This window comes from Cibotium barometz, chromosome 65, assembly GCF_041138505.1.
Source record: "Cibotium barometz isolate CiBa-2024 chromosome 65, ASM4113850v1, whole genome shotgun sequence".
NCBI classification, from domain to species: domain Eukaryota; kingdom Viridiplantae; phylum Streptophyta; class Polypodiopsida; order Cyatheales; family Cibotiaceae; genus Cibotium; species Cibotium barometz.
The window spans coordinates 22165658-22184366 of record NC_141110.1 but is presented as its reverse complement, the minus strand read 5'-3'; the positions used below and the strand labels follow the sequence as shown (position 1 = coordinate 22184366).

General features: G+C 45.3%; 1 protein-coding gene across 1 annotated transcript; it reads right to left on the bottom strand.

Annotated features, from left to right (window-relative positions):
• LOC147603057 (pentatricopeptide repeat-containing protein At5g27110-like) lies at nucleotides 1–2818 on the bottom strand. The gene is made up of 2 exons (XM_086797423.1): nucleotides 312–2818; nucleotides 1–211 (listed from the first exon to the last, which is right to left on the bottom strand). Exons 1-2 carry the CDS (start codon nucleotides 2816–2818, stop codon nucleotides 1–3), a joined length of 2718 nt encoding a protein of 905 aa, XP_086653549.1.
• Between the last annotated feature and the right edge of the window lie 15891 nt (nucleotides 2819–18709).

Below are 18709 nucleotides of genomic sequence, written 5' to 3'. Positions count from 1 at the left end.
TTACTTCGTGCTATATTGGGATGCAGACCAAGATCTATCGTAGGAGAACTCAACATCTTCGAAGACGCATTTGAGTATGTCCACCTTCCAGATGCCTGGTCTACGTGCTCTTGCTGTGTGGTCGGATATCCTCTGTCCATCTGCTGCTGCTGCAACCTGCCTGCCTGACTGTTCAAAGACGGTTACATGGCCAAACCCGGCCACAGCTCCTCTGCCCCATAGAATGGTATGAAAAGGTTCAAGACCTAGAATTCATGCTTCTCCTGCCCATCTTGCCTTGACTAAAACACTGCTTGTGAACATCTTTTCACAAGCAAGCATCATAGAAGATACTGGACATGGGAGCGTAGCCTGCTGCATCGTCTGGCTTCAGTTGGACAACATGAGCAAAGCATTGTCTCCCTACCTCCATGTTTCCATACGTTCTGCAGCCAGTTAGCATCGACGTCCAACCTAAAACATTTGTTGGGCTTGGCATAGTCTGAAGTAGATCTGTAGCCTGGTTGAGCTGACCTGCACGTCCAAGAAGATCTAAAATGCAATCATAATGTTCATTGCTTGGTAAGATGCCGAAGTCATCTCTCATGTGTTTGAAATAACAGCAGCCATCCTCCAGAAGGCCAGCATGACTGCAAGCAACAAAAATACCAGTAAAGATGACACCGTTTGGTTTGAAGCCTTCTTGCTGCATGTCCTTAAGACATTGGTTGGCCAGCCTGCTATTGCCATGTAAAGCGTACCCTGTTACCATTGCACCCCATGACACCAAATCCCGATTCGGCAATCCATTGAATACTTTGCATGCATCCTCTATGCTCCCACATTTGATATATAAGTCAATAAGAGTGCTCCCGATGACAGCATCACAATCAAATTGGGTTCCAACAATCTGATAATGTAAAATTCTGCCCTTCTCTAGGGCTCCTAGATCACAACACGCTCTGATAACACTCAAGTATGTAATTTGGTCCGGTTCCATACCACTTTCTTGCATTCTCTCAAAAAATTTAAGAGCAAGAGCAGCCTGCCCATGCTCACAGTAGCCTGCAATCAATGCACTCCATAAAACCACATCTGAATTTCTTAAACTATTGAATATTGTGTGCGCATCTTGCAATGCTCCACATCTGATATACATGTCCACAAGGGCACTTGCCAGTTTTGTATCTAGTTCCACTCCAAGGCTAAGAAGTGAATGGTGTATCCTCCTACCCTGTTGAAATGCTCCTAGATTGCCACATGCACTTAAGCTGCACAAAAAAATGCCTTTGTCTGGCTTTACTCCTTCCAGTTGCATTGTCCCCAGCAGCTCAAGTGCCCGGTGTCCCTGATCCTGCTCAGCATATCCTGCAATCAAGGCATTCCATGAAACCACGTCCTTGTTTGACAACCTGTCAAACATATTATGAGCCTCTTTCAGGATGCTGCATTTAGAATACATGTAAACAAGTGTATTACCAATGATAGGATCATCATTGAGCCCAAGTTTGATAAGCTGTCCATGTATAAGATGGCCCTGTTGAAGAGCTGCTATATTAGAGCATGCTTTCAAAATGCAAGAAAACACAGTTTTGCTTGGTTTAATCCCCTCCAGCTGCATTTTGACAAATAGCTCAAGAGCATGAGGACCTTGGCCATGGTGCACATAGCCTGACATGATGGCAGCCCATGATACCACATCTCGATCTGGCAGTTGTTGAAAAAGCCTATGTGCTTGATCTAATCCCCCACATTTCGCATATGTGTCTATTAGGGTGTTCCCAATTGCCACATCTGATTCAAGTCTTTTTCGGATGATCTGATCATGTAACAGCCTGCCTTCCGAAACACTTCCATCAATCCCACATGCTTGCAAGACACATAAGAAAACAACTTTGTCTGGTGAAATGCCCTCCTGTAACATTCTCTGATAAAGTTCAAGGGCAGGCAGACCATTTTGACATTGGGCATATCCACCAATCATGGCACTCCACAACACTAGATCTCGATGCTCCGATCTTTCAAAAATTCTTTGTGCCTCCTCTAGACACCCACATTTCAAATACATGTCTACAAGAATGCTCTGTAGAAACGTGTCAGGCTCAACAGCAACTTTGTTTACTTCATCATGAATCAGCATGCCTTGTGCTATGGCTTTGATGCTAGCACATGCTTTCAAGCCGAGCAGAAATATCACTTTGCTGGGCAACATGCCCTCATGACGCATGCGCTGAAAAAAGACTAGGGAAGTATGGCCATGGCCATGCCGCAGAAACCCCGCCATCATGGCACCCCATGAGACCACATCATGATGTGGCAAGTCATGGAACACTCTAGAAGCTTCCTCTAGGGTTCCAACTTTGGCATAGAAATCAACTAGGGCACCACCCATGACAACATCTAAGGAGATGCCATGTATAACAATTTGATCATGTGTAAATCTTCCCTTTTCTATGCTTTTACTGTTACTACATGCTTTCAAAATGGTAGAGAATGTTACCTTGTCAGGAAGGATGCCCACGTGCTGCATTGTGTGATAGAGCTCAAGGGCTTGATTATCTTTTCCAAGCTTTATGTGTGCTGAGATGATCGCATTCCATGTGTATACGGATGGTTTTGCAATTTGGTTGAACACATGGTTTGCATCTGGCAAGCTTCCGCAAGAGGCAAACAGGCGGATCAGGTGGTCGCCCAGAACAGCAATTGAGTCGAGCCCACCTTTGATCATGAGGGAGTAGACCCCCCTGCATGCCGCCAAGTCGTTCTTCTTCGAGCATGCCTGCAGGAGAGAATAGATTCTGTCTCTGGACGAAGAAATTTCGCCTTGATTTTGCCTCATAAGGTTTCATCCTGCTGTGTCTTTGGGCTGTTAAAGTGCTGGACAGCATTTTTAAGAGCCTAGCTTACCTTCGCTAGAGGGCCCAACAATTACAGGCCACTTCTCCATTCTGCCGGACAGGTTTTAAACTTGGTAGTATGGAATGATGGCCTTGGCTCATTGGACAAGATTTTGCTCGGACGCAAAAAAAGGTGCGCCATCATTCGGCAGTCCGGACTTTGTGAAACCAAAAAATGATGCCCAACTACTCTCTACCGATAATTTGCGGATGTGTTTGTGAAGCCGGCCTTAACTTCTAATAACAATGGTGGGCAACACACTACATAGTCATAAATCTCTGTATAAAATTGCTTTTAAGTATTGTGACAAAAACAATAACTTCGCAATATTGTCATGAGATTTTCCACAATTGTAGCAAAACACCACTGGAGTCCACCGATTTGCTAGTTCAATTTTGCAACCGGTGGATATTTATTTCACACGACCAGCTTATGAGTTGGTAGTTGTTGCCTTTGTGGTGTCTTCCTTTGTGCAAGCTTAGGGAGTGTTTTGGCTTTCTTTGGAATCCACACTTTTGCATACTTTCATAGTATTATAGGGCTACCCTTGCCAGAGTAAGATTCACCCGTTTTTGTTGGTATCAACGTCTTGTGTGGTCCACTGTAGTAGAAGCACTACATTGATTGTCTAGTTGCTTCCGCAATAACAGCTACCCCTTAGTTTGTTTCTTTGGGACTTGATTTCCCAATGGAATCTCTTTGGCTTGAGACGTATGGGCCATTGATTGGGTCACGTGGGGTGCTAGTCGATGGTGCAAGAAGTGAAACACCTATCATTTAGGGTTAGAGTGTAACCATCAATAGTTGAGATAATTTTGTGCATTTGTTGCACGTAGATGGAGTCACTCTGAAGTGTCATTACCCAAAATTTTGCAAGGTACAGATAGTATGAATTTGATTGGTAGTGATGGCAATGTACACAACACATTGGGTATAGTGATGGCAATGTACACGCCACAAGCAGAAGGGGTTATAAAGATTGTTGATGATTAAGCTCGTCCTCCTTCTGGCCATTTCATTGGAAGTTCTCAAGCAAGGCAATATAGAATTCTTCCTTTGATATTCTAAAGATCAATTTTCCTTTATTCCTTGCTTCTACTCAGTTTTAGACTAGGGAGATCTCATTCCACAATTATCCTCCAACGTGTTAATCAAAAGAATCTAGATTTGAGACTATGGTCAAGTTGTATAAAGTTGTGCAAACTATTTTTCCTCAATCCCATGAGAAAACATCTATTCATTTATGTGTCATTAGCTTCTCTGAGTCCTCACATTGTGAGTTTAGGGTTTTCATACACACAAGATGTGATCCCATATGGCTTCCTCACGTTTTTGCTTTATTGTGTAGAGTTCTCTTGCTGCACTCCACTTAGGACCTTGTCAGGCTTCCTTTAATGTTCTAAAATTAACATTTATCTTGGGCCTTAAGGTTCAAAACTATTGACTTGCTTTGCCCTCTAAACACAAATTTTAGGCTTGTACCTTTGTGGCCAATCCGGGTTTCCAAAGGCTTTATAGGTGTGTTCAAATTTCTCAAGATACTCCATCGATCACTTGTTCCATCAAACTTAGCCATGAGATTGGAAATTTTTATCAAGGTGATTTTAAGTGACTTCTAGGGCATTTCCATGTGCATGGTGAAGTTCACCTCTCCTAAACTAGGCATCACACTCTTGCATTTTCTCTCTCTTGAGGTGTTAGCTTAGCAATGCAAGAAAGACTAATTTGCATGCAAATAGCCTCTTAGGGACCTTAAAAATGTCTGGCAAATCTAATTTAGGCCTCGGAGTTTGACAAAAGTAAACACAAATGCTTACACAGTATTTGTAGTAGAGACAATTGAGACTCTCTTAATGTGGTCCGTGCATGTATGCACTCAAAAAAGGAGCCAAGGTGGGCTATGGAGTCCCTAAGTTAGGCCTAAGCATGGCCAAGTAGCCAAGTTTTCCTTGTTCAACAACTCCAAACTATGTGTATGGCCAAAATATTGAAGACCATGGATAGAAAAAAGATACGGGGAGGTCACCCATCCCATTAAGGTTCTTATGAACAAGCACACTTAACTATGATGTTTCTAAAAATGGTTCAATCCAAAACATTGAGGTATGTGGGACTTTAAGATTTATATTTTTATTTTAAAGAAGCCACTCCCAAGCCTCCCTTCCAAGCCTACTTTTGAGAGGAAAATCCCCTTGTCTCCCCAATGAGCGGGTGTCTCAAGTCTCAACTTTTTTCCTCCCCTCACCTTCTAAGTGTGTGAAGGGTGTCTCCCCACTTCTCAAGGTCCTCTTCTCTTCAACTCAAGAGCTTACCTTGCCTTTGCATAACAAATGATGTCATTGGGAGCTTTGCCATGAAATGCAACTTTCCATCCCCAGTCCTTAGTCCATTGTCTTGTTGGAGAGCTTCCATTGCTATTGGTGTGGAGGGAGAACTCTATCCACCTAGATGGAGAACTTCCATGGCTATGGGTGTAGAGGGAGAGCTTTATCTGCCTAGATAGAGGGAGGAAAAGGGTTACCTTCACGGCGGCAGTTCAATCTCACAAGAGGTAGGTAGAAGGGAAGCTCATGAGAGAAAGAAGATTACAATCAATTCTATCCATGCAAACACCATCAATCTATGTAAGGATTCAACAAAATACAAGCAAGAAAGAGTGTAGGGAGATCTCACAAGTATTCTGAATGTTTAAAGTACTCTAATGCTTGTATTACAATGATTATCTATTGCTTAATGTCAAAATTAACTTATATACAAACGACTAGTGTTTACACTTAGCTGACCATAACTTCAAAAGGGTCTAGGGCCACTATTTCTAATGTAAGCAAGTATATACACGAAGTTGTGACTTCCGTATTTGGCATTAAGTGCAAGGTAAGGCTGCTTCATAGATTCTTACAAACAAATGGGCTTTCATTATATGCAAGTAAGATGATGAAGCACCTTATGGATGGTATATGCACACTTTTATCCAGAGATGTACCTAGAGGGTTGGCATTGATGAGGTTAGTTTTATGTGCATGCATTTATGTGCAGTGCCATGCAATACGAGAAGCAAAAAAGTATGATGTCCGTAGTGAAATATGGAGGTGACCTGCATGGGCAATGGGGGCAGAAGGTGTGCATGTATGTGTCCAACAAGAACACTTCTCCAACTTAACTGCTTTCTTCAACTCTATTTTTTGCTTTCTTGGACATTTACTTGATATCCCTTTTCTAGGGGAGTTACGATCATTAGAGTGTTTGAGGACATGACATCGGATTTGCACATGGTTGTGCCCAGAGCTCTGTAAGGGAGCTGGACAGCCCCTGTGCCTTAAGGGATTTGGTGTTTGCAATAGGGCCACAATGGATTGAATGGGTGGTGTGGTCAAAGATGAGGCCACAGAAGGTTCATGTTGATTTGGGGAGGTCCAAGAAAGGGGTTATACCATGGGCCACGCATGGGCCCACCATGGTCCCCCCATCTAGAGATGTACCTGGATGGGTGTCAACACAAGTTTGAGAAGAAACATGCCTACCTGTCTATAACCTTTGCAAAGATGGGGGGACCATGGTGGGCATGCACCCAATCGTGTCTTGCCATCCAAAGATGAGGCTCAACACAGGTTTGAGAAGGAACAATGCCTATGTGTCTATAACCTACAAAGCCCATGGATATATTGCAGGTGGCATGCATTGGTATTGGTGGGCAAAAGGTAGGCCCGTGGATATATTGCAGGTGGCATGCATTGTTATTGGTGGGGCAAAAGGTGGGCCCATATAGAAGCTTGTTCTCCAATAAAAACTCCAATACTATGCTTTCTTCAATATTGATTTGTCTGCTTTGTTCGACTCTTACACATGATTTGAGATAAGAATTGGTGATTAATGTGTAATGAGGCTGGCCAATAAGGTGGGTGTGGATGAGATTGGTGGTCCATGAGAATGGAAGAATTTAGGACACCATTTTGGTAGGAACATTGGTAAAGTGCGAACTATGGGTGGCTTGTCGAGTGGATTTGAGTGCTTCTTGAGCCTTGTTTTGAAACGTTGGTGGCTATACAGTCCACTTGCTTGATGTCGGTGGAACAAAGAAAAGCAGTATAGAGAGTTCGCAGGCTTAGGGGGTGAAATGGTGGTGGAATGCCGCAATAATGGGCATACATTTTGCAATGAACTGTGGGCATTTGTACCTCGCTTGATTAGCACGGATGTAGGTAAGTTTGGTGCCGAAGAGTGAGATGTAGAGTGTCGTGGACTAAGTCATTGCTTTATGTAAAGATCACAATTTAGGTGCATGGATCCAATGGCTCCACATAGATTATGATTCGGATGCCGATTTGATTAGGAGATAAACATGCAAGGTGTTGGCATGAGGCATGGATGTTGCATGCAAGAATGGGATTCGGGGTTGGAAAGCCTTGATAAGTTGTAGTTTAGGCCATTGGGTGTGCGACTGACGAAAGGCATGGGTTAGTGGTTAGATTCTAGATGGACCACAAGGTAGGAAGGATGGTTCGGTTCTATGTGCTTAAGTGCTAGTGGAAAATGGATATTAGTGTGAAGAGGGTTGATTGCACACCAAAAACTTCCAAGGGTCTAGCTAGAAGTGGAAGTTGATTTGGGTTTGGTGGTAGTGGGATTTTCTTTTGGGTTTGCGGGTGGTTTGGTAATTGGGGTCTCTGAGTAAGGTACTTGCAAACAATTGTAGCCTTAACAGCTCTACCCTTCATGGGGGGAGTGCTCTACCCACTCAGTGGTGGGGAGCCAAAATAAGTAGTAAAAGGAGGGTGAAGTGGTCACTTGCACTTATCGGGAGGAAGGCATGGATTGTTGACGTTGCATTGATTGTCGCTAAAAACCAGGGATTGCCCCCGATAGTAGCTTGATGAGGCAATCTTCTTGCTAATGGCTTTTGGCCGATGGCGGTGTTGCCTTGATTGTCGCTTTTCGGGTTGCCAATAGTAGTCGGATGGGGCCATTTTTTTAATGTCGATGGCTTCTTGCCAGTGGTGGCGGTGTTGCCTTGATCGTCGCTTATTATCGGGTGTCGATAGTAGCCGGATAAGGCTATCTTCTCACCAATGACACACATACCCACACATGCATGTGCATAATAAGGGCCAGATATGGAAGAGCTCACAAGACAGTGTTAATCATCAAAAGAAATCAGATCTCACTTCTCCACAAGCTCTTAATGGTTTTTATGAAGGATTAAACCTCACTCTCCCTCACTCAAGGCTTTAATCAAGCTCTCTTAGTTTTTTCTTAGGCCCTCTTACATGTAGACTTTAGGTCCCTACTCTACACGACCCGGTTTGCTACACCCAAAGCGATTGGAGAGAGCAAAGTCAATGTGCGGGTGTGAATCCACCCAAAAAAGAGACAACATTGAGACCAACCCAAATAGGCATTGTATGGTGAGTACCCTAGCATTATGGATGCATTTTTTTGTTATCGTTGATTTGAAGAGTAAGGTGTGCAGACGACACCCTAAGAAATGCTTAGTAATCAAATCCAAAACATCTTAAGAAGACCATACTTGAACATGTGGTGGAGGGGGGAAGGAGGAGAGAGAAGAGAGGAGGAGAGAGGGGGTAAGTAGTAGCATTTTATTCTAGTTCTCTTAAAATAGACTCAAGTTTGTTATTGGAAAACATACATTAAATAGATAAGCAACTACATGCAAAGTTGCATCAATGGAAGCTCTATATGTAGCTCTCCAAGTCCATATACAACAACAACATCATAGGGAGCATAATGCACACATCCCATGAGCAGTAGGAGCCACATCAACATCAACATCAACACCAACACCACCAACATCAAAAGCAAAATGTGCATTTTGATCAACACTTTGAGTGAGCATATGCAAGTGTTAACCTCTTTCCATAAACCATAGCTTGCACTACCTACCATCTCCACATGATAGTGCACACACACATGTATATGCATATCACTTTGGTGCACATATCCTATATGGTTTGCCATATGATTTGGGTAACATTGTGCTTCATTGTGTATCTTTTTGAGGAATCACCTATGCTTGCCATGCGGCATTGTGCATATAGGATGGACCTACTTTTCCTATATATAGAGACCATGGGTGAGGGAGATCTCATTCCCCTCTAGCCCAAGTTGTGGAGTCCATTATTTTGTTCCTGTTGACCAAAACATACTACCTTGCACAAGAGAGGGAGAGGAGAAGAGAATGATGCCATGCAAGGGTTAATTCAGAGACTTGCATTTAGCCAACCCTAATGAGGGTTAACTCCCCGATGTAAGGCTGCTAGGGGCTCACTTCACCTCCACTTGTGTCACTCAAATGGAGATCCACAAGCTAGGTAATGAGCAAGGAAGAAGGGAGCTATGGAGAGCTCCACCTCTACTCAATGCCAATGTGCATGCAAGAGGGATCTTGAAAGGAAAACAAGAGAAGGGAGAAGAAAAGCTTAGATTAACACCATCCACTCCATGCATACACCTCAATCAAGCAAGCAAGCATTCACAAACACAAGCTTACAACCATAAACACAAGAGAGTGTGTGTGAGAGAGAAGGCAAGACTCAATATTGTCCCCTTTCATATTCCATAAAATCATTTATATACATGAGATCACTTTTTACAATGGGGCGAGCTGCCCATTTACAATTAAGGGCCCAAAATTGGCTTCCTAGCTCTATGTACATCTAGCTCATTCCTACGACCGGCCTTACAAAAGCCGTAAGCTTGGTCATCCCATATATCTTTTCTCAATAAGTGCTTAGCATGGTTACATAATGATGAATTACAAGAAGCATAACCACGCTTGAAAAATGATGTTAACCAGTGTGGTTAACATACCCCCTCCCTAATCCAGGTCCATCCTCGGAGCTGGCAAGGGATTTAGCAGTAGTAGATCGAGTATGTGCGGATGAAGTCTCATCACGCGAGGTGGGATGTGGGGGGCCCAATGGAAGACTTTGTAACTTGTCCAGAAGGTTATCTCCATCATATCTTCAAACGTCTATAGGTGCTAGGTAGGCATCCACTGGATGCTCTTGTAGTAGCCAAAAAGTTGCTTCAGGAGCGGGGCCTTTGTTGAGGTCGAAGGCTAAACCTTGACTGACCTCGTGGTAGTGTCACCAATCCTGGAAGGTATCCAAGAGAGTGATGATGAGGAACCGGATGGTGGCTCTATTGGATCCGACACCTACTCGTATCTAGTGATGAAGTCGTGGATGCGTTTGAGCATGGTCTCTTTTGTGCAAGGATTTTGGGGCATCATAGGAGCACGCCACGAGAAGTTGTAAAGAAGATTTGCGTTCTTTGCTTGCTCCTGATAGAAAATGTTCCAGACCTAGTGTTGGTGGATCAGTAGATACTCTGGATTAATTCGGAGCTGGCACGATGCTTTGTAGTACCTATCCCATATGAAGGGCTTAAGGAGGAAAGGACGTCGCCAAGTCGGCTACTCTCCCATGAATTCGAACGTGATGGGGTGAGCAGCGATGGCGGCGATGGGGGGCCTATGGTAGCCACCACGTTGATGAGGGGGGTGCTCGCGCTTCTAGTTGCGATGCTTGACGAGGGGGGTGATCGCGCTTCTAGATACGGTGCTTGGCGTCGAGGTATGGTCGTAGGACAAGGTCCATGTGGTTGGTCCTACTCCTCCCCCTGAATAGCCAACACCCTCTGATACCTCCACTGCACTAGATCGTATATGCAACAACAAATGCCTTGCGATCTCCCGTCGTATACAGTTGAGGGTCTCCTAATCCTCTACCATTGGTGCCATCTACAAATGGAGGTGATACAGGCCATGGGATAATACAGTTCAACGACTCCCACATGGCCTTCCCCATGGAGTTCACCCCCCAAGAAGCCGTTGAAGCCAAAGCCTTATTCCACTCCAAAAGCCCCTGATAACACCTCCTTTGATGACGAACGAAGAAAACAACAACAACAATGACGGTAGCGGCAGAGGAGCCCCAGGCACCCACCCCCATCAGCATCCTCCACCCTCATTTCCCCCACATCAACCCCCTCCTCCCAGTTCATCTCACCCCAGCACAAGCACCCAACCACCGCCACCCCCACCCAGCACGAGATGTGACCAGTTCATGAGATTGGCTTGGAGGGGATGGGCCGAGAGCTTAAAAAAGATGGTGGGGTGGGTGAAAGAAAGCTAGCCCTGAAAGAAGAAGGTTGCCAGTAGTAGGGAGATGCTATGAAGTGGGAGTTTGGTTAGGATATAGGAGAAGGTGGCTTGTGAGAGGGGTTCGTTGATGAAAATATCATGTTGTAGTAAGTTCAGACGAATGGTTTAGAAATGAAGCTTAAGGAGTTGGGATGGGTTCTGGGGAGGAATGGCAAGGATGGGGAGCTCCATGGTGGGGTAAATCAATGCGTCGACCTTTCTTTCGAGCGCGCTGGGGATAGGGCCAGATGGGGTGGGTGGGGGTTGGGCGACCCGAGCTTCCACAGCTTCGAGTAGTGAGGTTTTGTGGTGGAGGGCCTCCTCTACGACTTCATGATACTGCTGAAAGTTGAGGTTGGTGATTGTGAGGTTTTCTTCAGTTGTGGCCACTCTTTGTCAGAGGTCCTGTGCTTTGGCTTGGGCAAGGGAAAGGGCATGTAGGCTCGCTATTTTGCTTCCTGTGCCACCTAGAGCTGTCATGCTGCTGAAGTTCTGCCTCTCGATCTTCTAGTGCCCATTGGTGGAGATTGAGGTTGGTGACAGTGGCGTCATAAAGAGATCCCTAGCTCTGTTGCTCCTTGTTGGAATTAGGGTTGCAGGAAAGCACACAAAGCTTGGAGAAGAAGAAGCAAGAATGCACACAACACATAGTGTATTAGATTGTCACAGAAGATCTAATATGTGGAGCTCTATAGCTCCCACCACCAGTCAAGGTACACGCCCATGTTTTTGACAAGATGCCCTTGGATTCTATGCAGAAGAAGAGCTCATATAACTCCAATGGGGCAGAATATAAGAATATTCGGGATGAGGCCATAACATTTGTAGAATCTGCATTTGTAGAAGCATCCGCTATTGTGGCTGCATTTGACTCTTTCTTCTTTGCCTCTTTAGCCTTTAGCTTAGGGCAATTCTTAATGACATAATCAACTGCCTTACAATAGTTGCACCTAATTTTTTTCTTGCCTTTATCAAGAGCCTTCTCAGACCTATTGTTGCTACCTGTGGAAGGAGAAGAAGTTGCAGACCTACTAATAGGAGAAGAAACAGTGGAAGGGGCTGCCTTACCACTTCTTCTCTGCTAAGCAGCAACAAATGCCTGATCAACTGCACGCTGTTTTGCCTGGACTGCGCTTCTTGCAAGAGCTTGTTGACTAAAGTATCATACTTGACAACATTAGGTCTGTCCTCAGTAACAAGTCTCCACATGGAAGCAAAAGTCTGATATGACTCAAGTAAAGCATCAAGAACAGTCTGCACAAGAGAATGATCAAGAATAATCTCACCTACAGAAATCAACTGTTCCTTGAGATCTTTAATCTCAGCAAGAAAGACATTCATGTCATCATCTTCCTGCATAATCTTCGATTCCATCTCTTTACGCAGGTAAGAGATTTTTGCCTCGTTTTACGACCTGTATACAAACCAGCTAGAATATCCCAAGCCTGTTTTGCTGTTTTAGCTGAACGAATATGAGGAGTGATGTTACGTTTGACAGAAAGTGTAATTAAGGCATGAGCCTGCGCATCTTTACCATCCCAACGAGCTTGTTCAGTAGTGGGTAAAATAACAGCAACAGTAGAGCTGCTAGAACCTGCAACATCCTCAACAGATCCTACATCCACAGAACCTGGACGTACATCCATACCCTGCACAATGTTCCACACTCCTTTTGCAACCAAAACATGCTGCATCATGTATGCCCAAAGTGGGTAGTTGCTATCTCCATCCAATTTGTCATCAGCAGAGACAACATGCGAAATACATCATTGCTATTATCAGCCATGGCCACTGACTAAAACTGATGCAAAAGTTACCTGTAATGAAGCAAAGACTGAACAGAAAACAACTCGTGTTATGTAGCACGGTCCACAATAGAATACGTATGCCTGTTTTGCAGAAAACTGCATTGACGAAAACACATGTACAGAGCTTGTAATGCAAAAACGGAGCCCGAAACGACCTCAGATACAATTTCTGAGAATGCCAAGCCCTATGGGCTTATTTGCAGAGTTTAGGGACCTGCAAGCACTCGTGAAAGCTCACCTCAATCGGAGAACGTGAGTCGGAGGGTGCTAGCGGAGTAGCCCTGGGAGCCGATGCCTGCTCTGATACCAATTGTTGGAATTAGGGTTGCAGGAAATTACACAAAGCTTGGAGAAGAAGAAGCAAGAATGCACACAACATACAGTGTATTAGATTGTGTCAATGTATAAAGATAAGTTAGCCCTAGAATAATGGGCGTATATACAAGCCGAGGGAAAAAACCTCCTAAGGAGGGAAAAAGTGCCCTGACGGTCCTAAGTGTGTTCACACACATCACTGCCTATATATATGGCAACACTCCTGGGCCTTTGCAAGCCACATCTGTTGTTGTGCCACAGTTGCTAGTTCCTACTGTCTGGACATGCAATCCATCATATGGCTGTGATAAGCTCTCAAGCCAAGTGTGAGAAGCCTTGGGCGAAGTCCGACACTTCTCCATGTGATGAACGGATGCCTTCAGAGTAAGCCTCATGTGAACAAAAACCACCTGTTCATGCCCAGTGGAGGGTTTCCAATGTGTTTCTACGAAAGGAGGCAGGGGAAGATGGGCCAGCTTCCGAGAAGTAAGGAAGGAATGGAGAGGAGCCTGAAGGGGGTGGGGTCTCATATAGGTTTAGGTCAAAAAAGGATTTTCGTTGCACCTCCTCCTCAGCAGCTTGGCAGTGGGCTTTAATGGCTTGGGCCAGCGGATTGGGGGGGGAGCCTGCTCTTGTGGCTGAGGGTTGGGGTGATGGTGCTTGGGGGGTGGAGAGGTGGGAGAGGAGCAAGGGGGAGGGGGAGAGGTTGGAACTACACTTGGCCCCTCTAGCTGAATGGCCCTGGGGAGTTCTTCCTATCCTACAGCATGGTAAAGCACTTTTGTGATGAGTAGGGACGCTTTCCTTGTGGGTTGGCACATACAGAGTGTAGCTCCTTGTGCAGGTACTTTGCCCAATTGACGGGTGTGCCTTGGTTGATCTTGGCGAGTGTAGAGAGGCTGCATCTGCTGAAATGATTTGTCTATTGAGTGGTTAGAAGAAAGGGTAGGGCCCTGGCCGGCATGACAAGTTCTTCCTTGGTGATGTTTGACCACTCCACCCCATCCTTGGTGGTGGTACCTTGGTAAGTTCCACGAGCCAGATGGGTGGAGTTGGTCAGTCTCGCTTGTACGGCTAGTCCATACTCGGGAGGTGCAGGGCTTTGTGGACCACATCGAGACTTAGATGGACGGTCTGGGCTTGGCGTGTAGCATCCCCAACACCTGTCTAGTGGGCAGCATTGGCATCGTATTTCTCGATAAAATAAATTTAGTTGAACAAGTCGGGGCCCCACGGTTCCAATGTGGGCAATCCGCCTAGCCCAATCTGCTCCAGGCGGGCTACTATAGTCGGATCTGCAATAGGTCTATAGCAAGGCCCTGTGTAATATAGGAGCTTGTGCTCCACCTTATGATTATTTTTCATAAGGCTGTAGACGTGTGTCCACTGACCTGACACATTAGGGGCTCCCCGAGATGAGACACTTGTGTGGGGTGCTTGGCATATTCCTCAAAGTAGTCCCCACCTGGATGCTTCTTCTTCTATGGGGTGTGGGTGAGGACTTTGAGGGAGGAGTTGGAGTGCTCGGCCTTTGTGTGGAGGATAGAAGGCAGGAAGGTGAAAGCTCAAGGAAAAAATTAGCAAGGGTTTGGCTAGAGAGAGAGAAAAGAGTGAGGAAAATGAAGTGGTGGGCCCCTTTTTATAGTTTTGCAAGAAGGACACGAGCATGGCAAATATTGGTACGGCCAGGCAACTAGGAAGGTAAGGGCGTGTCTTCTTCAGGGTACGGGCGTGGCTTCTCCAGGGACTGCCATGGCAGATGGTTGGTATGGCCATGGCTTGAAGTTGTTATGATCGTGGCTTCAATATATATATATATATATATATATATATATATATATATTTGGGGCATCTTGCAATAGGTTTTGTACCCTTGGGCTATGTAGCCAGTGCCCATTGCAGGTTTTGTACTGACTCCGTGCGCCCAGTTTGCTAAAGTGAGAAGATGGCTCCAATTTGGTGGTGGGTGGCGAGGTTGGTATATCCCTTCAGAGGCTTTCAAGGAGCGAGCTGCTGTAGGAGGGTGGAGGGGCCAAGGGTTGAGTGGGAGTACATTGAGGGAGCCAGATAATGAGGGGTGGGGGAGTAGCCAAAGTCGAGGGTATATCACAATCAGGGACCATGGGTTTCATTTGGGGGGGAAAGGGTGCTTCGTGATGCTTTTGTTTCCTTTTTGCCTGTGCAATAGTAGTGGCAGAGGTCTCTTTGGGATTCCATTGAAATGTTGGCAACTTTGAGAGGACAAGGGGAGGAAGGGGGTACCTTGGAGGTTTCGGAAGCCAAATTTAGCGATTGCCTTGATAGTAGTTTTGAGCTTGAAGTAGAGGCTTGGGGATCCACCAGTAATTTGTCTTTGGGCAAAGCTTAGGGTGTGAGCGAGGATGGTTTGGCCTTGGGGAGCATTTGGGCCGACGATGGTCATGTACCCTGTGGGCTTGGGGTTGTCGAATGGGTTGCCTTGGAGAGGGACAAGGAGCTGGTGTTGCCACTATGTGAGTGTGGGAAGTGGATCGACGGGGGCTCCATAGAGTAGTGGTACCTTCATAATACCCTTGGGCCGTGAGAAGCTTCTTAGGTGGCAAGAGTGCATGCCCTGTGTGTCGGTTAGATTTGTTAGTAGGGTTAGTGTTGTTAGTGAGGTTAGTTTTGCGAGGGGGGTCAGAAGTGGTGGTGGCATTGGGGATGTTGGATTGGGCTACTATAGAATTGGGTAGTGGTGAGAGGATAAGTGAGGCAATTGGGTGTTCAAAGTGGGGAGAGGCCTCTTTTTAAGCGGTATGGAAGATCGGTGTTGATCGGAGAAAGGAATAATAGTGGTGAGGGAAGAAGGGGGGTTATCATCTTGGAATGAATGATCGGAGGACACGGGTTCTTCTTCTGTCATTAGGACTGTAACCTAGTCAGAGGCCAGTTGTAGGGTGGCAGTCCTTGCATCCCAATCGATGTTGCAACGGTTGTGTCCCATCCATCCTCGTTCAAGAAGAATTTCCTCACACATAGTTCTTGCAGGCATCATATAAAACTTCCCTTCCAAAGGATTATTTCCAATGTGGAATAAGGTTGTGATTGTGCCTAAATATTGAATTGCTTGTGAGGCCACTATTGTGACCGTGACAAGGGTCTCTTTCAATGGGAGCCTCCCAAGGGAGAGCCATGTGTCATAGGACATCAAGTTGTGATTAGCCCCTATATCAACAAGATCCAATTTTTGGGTGAAGCTTGTCGAGGTGGTCATTCCTAACCACAACCAAGCAGGTTTCACCTCCCAATCTTCTTCTTCAAGGTCTACTACTTGGTGGGCCATGTTGACCCACGATGTTTTTCCCTTGAAGTTTGGGTTGGCATTCTTTAGCCTCTCATTGGGCGGTTTCTTTCATCTCTTCATGCTGTGTTTTTCGTTGTTTTTTGTCATGGATGGACCAGAGTGTGGACTCAGTGAGTGGGCCATAGTAGTGTTTCAGTTTGCTATCATTGAAATATCCTACCATCTTGACACCGTCGAGTGTTTCGTCGATGCGCATTGTGCCTTGCGGGGTTATCTTAGTGACTAGGTAAGTTCCTAAGCCTGAGTTTCTTTTTGTGGTTTGTTTTGCTAAAGAGGAGAACCATGTCGCCCTCATTCATTTGTTTGTCCTTAAGTTGGTCATCAAACCACTGTTTATGCCTCATTTTTTTGACAATCATACTATAGACAACGAGGAGACGTGTTTCATCAAGCTTCTCAAGCTCAAATAGGCGACAGCCCGAAGGCATTTCTTGTGAGTGTTTCCTTTACTTCAATTTGCAAACTGGGAACCAAGAACTCCATAGGCATGACCACTTCAGTACCATAGGTTAAATTGAAGGGTGTTGTATTGGTGGTAGCCTTGTAGGATGTTCGATAGACCCAGAGTGCCACATGCAATTTTTGTTCCCAATCATTCCGGTTGGCCTCGGCTGTTTTGGTTAGAATGGCACAAAGGACTTTATTTGTGCTTTCTGCTTGGCCATTTTCTTGGGGTAAGTAAGGGGAGAATTTTATGTGAGTGACTAGGACTTCTTTTGTAAGAGGAATTGTATCACCTCATTAATGAAGTGTGTGCCATTGTCGCTCACGATCTTAAGAGGGTATCCAAAGCGAGTGATCATTGACGCATACAAGAATTTGGCAGTGGATCGTGCATCAGCCTTGCGGGTAGCCCTTGCCTCGACCCATTTTGTGCAATAGTCCATGGCTGCGATGATGTATCGAGCCGCCGGACTAATGGGCTCTATGAAATCAATGCCCCATTTTTCAAACAGTTGCAAGGACACAACGGGGTTTAGGGGCATGGCTCTTTTATATGGATCTGTTGGTTGATCTTGTTGATCTTCAAAACGGAGAGTCCATCTGGATTTTTATAAGTGAATATATTTTCGGGTACTATGAGCTAGGAACTATTGAAAAGGCCCCTGAGTGGATAGGTGGTGAGCGTTCTTGTTGCCAATGATGCCATAGGTACAGCGATGAAAGAATGATTGGAATTAGAATTCAACCTGGATATTTTGGAGGATTATGATCAATGATACTATGGTTTCATTAAAAGATTATTTTAAAGACAGTTGAATATGTGAAAAGGTAATTTTATATTAGGTGTGTAAGTGGTGTGACTATCTTGAAGTTTGCTTGAAGCGCTGGCTAGGGGGCCTGGGAACTCTTTTCCCTAGTACCCAGGACAAAACATAACCAAATTCCTGAATGGATCTTATCACTATAGTGGTTGGGTGGTTGGGTGGTTGGCTAACCCCCCATGGGACTGGATGGGGTTAGGCTGGACTGATAGATCCCTAAAATGAGACTCAATTCTGTTATGGTACGATAGATGAAGTAAATCCCGGATAGTCTTATTCTATGGTACGATAGATGAAGTAAATCCCGGATAGTCTTATTCTATGGAAAAGAATCAACGGCTGTGCCTCTCGAGCGATGAGGAAAAAAGCGTTGGTCTCTATGATCCAAGTGCAAGTTTCTTCCTTGATCTGACCATGTGACTTACTGGTTCGGTCGAATCAGTTTGGTTAGTTAAGGCTCTTGACTACGTTAGAATAAAAATACCCTGGCAGAATCGCCCGTGCTTTGGGTGAGGGAAGTTTTTATAGGTTTGATTTTGGAAGGACCGAGGGATTAGTCTCTTGTTTGGATATCCGTGGGCGAGGCCCCGAGTGAGAGGCTCTGCTGCCCTGCGCAAGAAGTGCTACTTCTGCTGCTAGCACCCCTGAATTCGTTGCGCGGAGGGGGCAGGGATCTTTCAGTGGCTAAGTGTCCTAACAAGAAAGGGATGGTGAGCACCTCTACAGGTGCTCTTGCCCTGACTCCATTATGTGTAGGGTGTTGTATTGATCACATGTATAAGGATTGTCTGCTAAGACTTGGAACAATAGGAAGGGCTCACGAAGCCAATCCGAGCACCAGCCTTAACTTGCTGAGTGTTAGATACGGCTTCATCAGAGCAGTCCTACTTAACGATGTAACGAGACTACAAAATAGGAAGAGGGCCACAATTCACGTTGTAGTAGAGGCATCAACCTC

Bases quoted from the DNA above. Each gene is read 5' to 3' on its own strand.
- LOC147603057 (XM_086797423.1), bottom strand. From the start codon at position 2,818: ATGAGGCAAAATCAAGGCGAAATTTCTTCGTCCAGAGACAGAATCTAT. The intron at 212-311 runs GTGAAAAGATGT...TCTATGGGGCAG, and splicing joins ATCTTCTATGATGCTTGCTT to AGGAGCTGTGGCCGGGTTTG.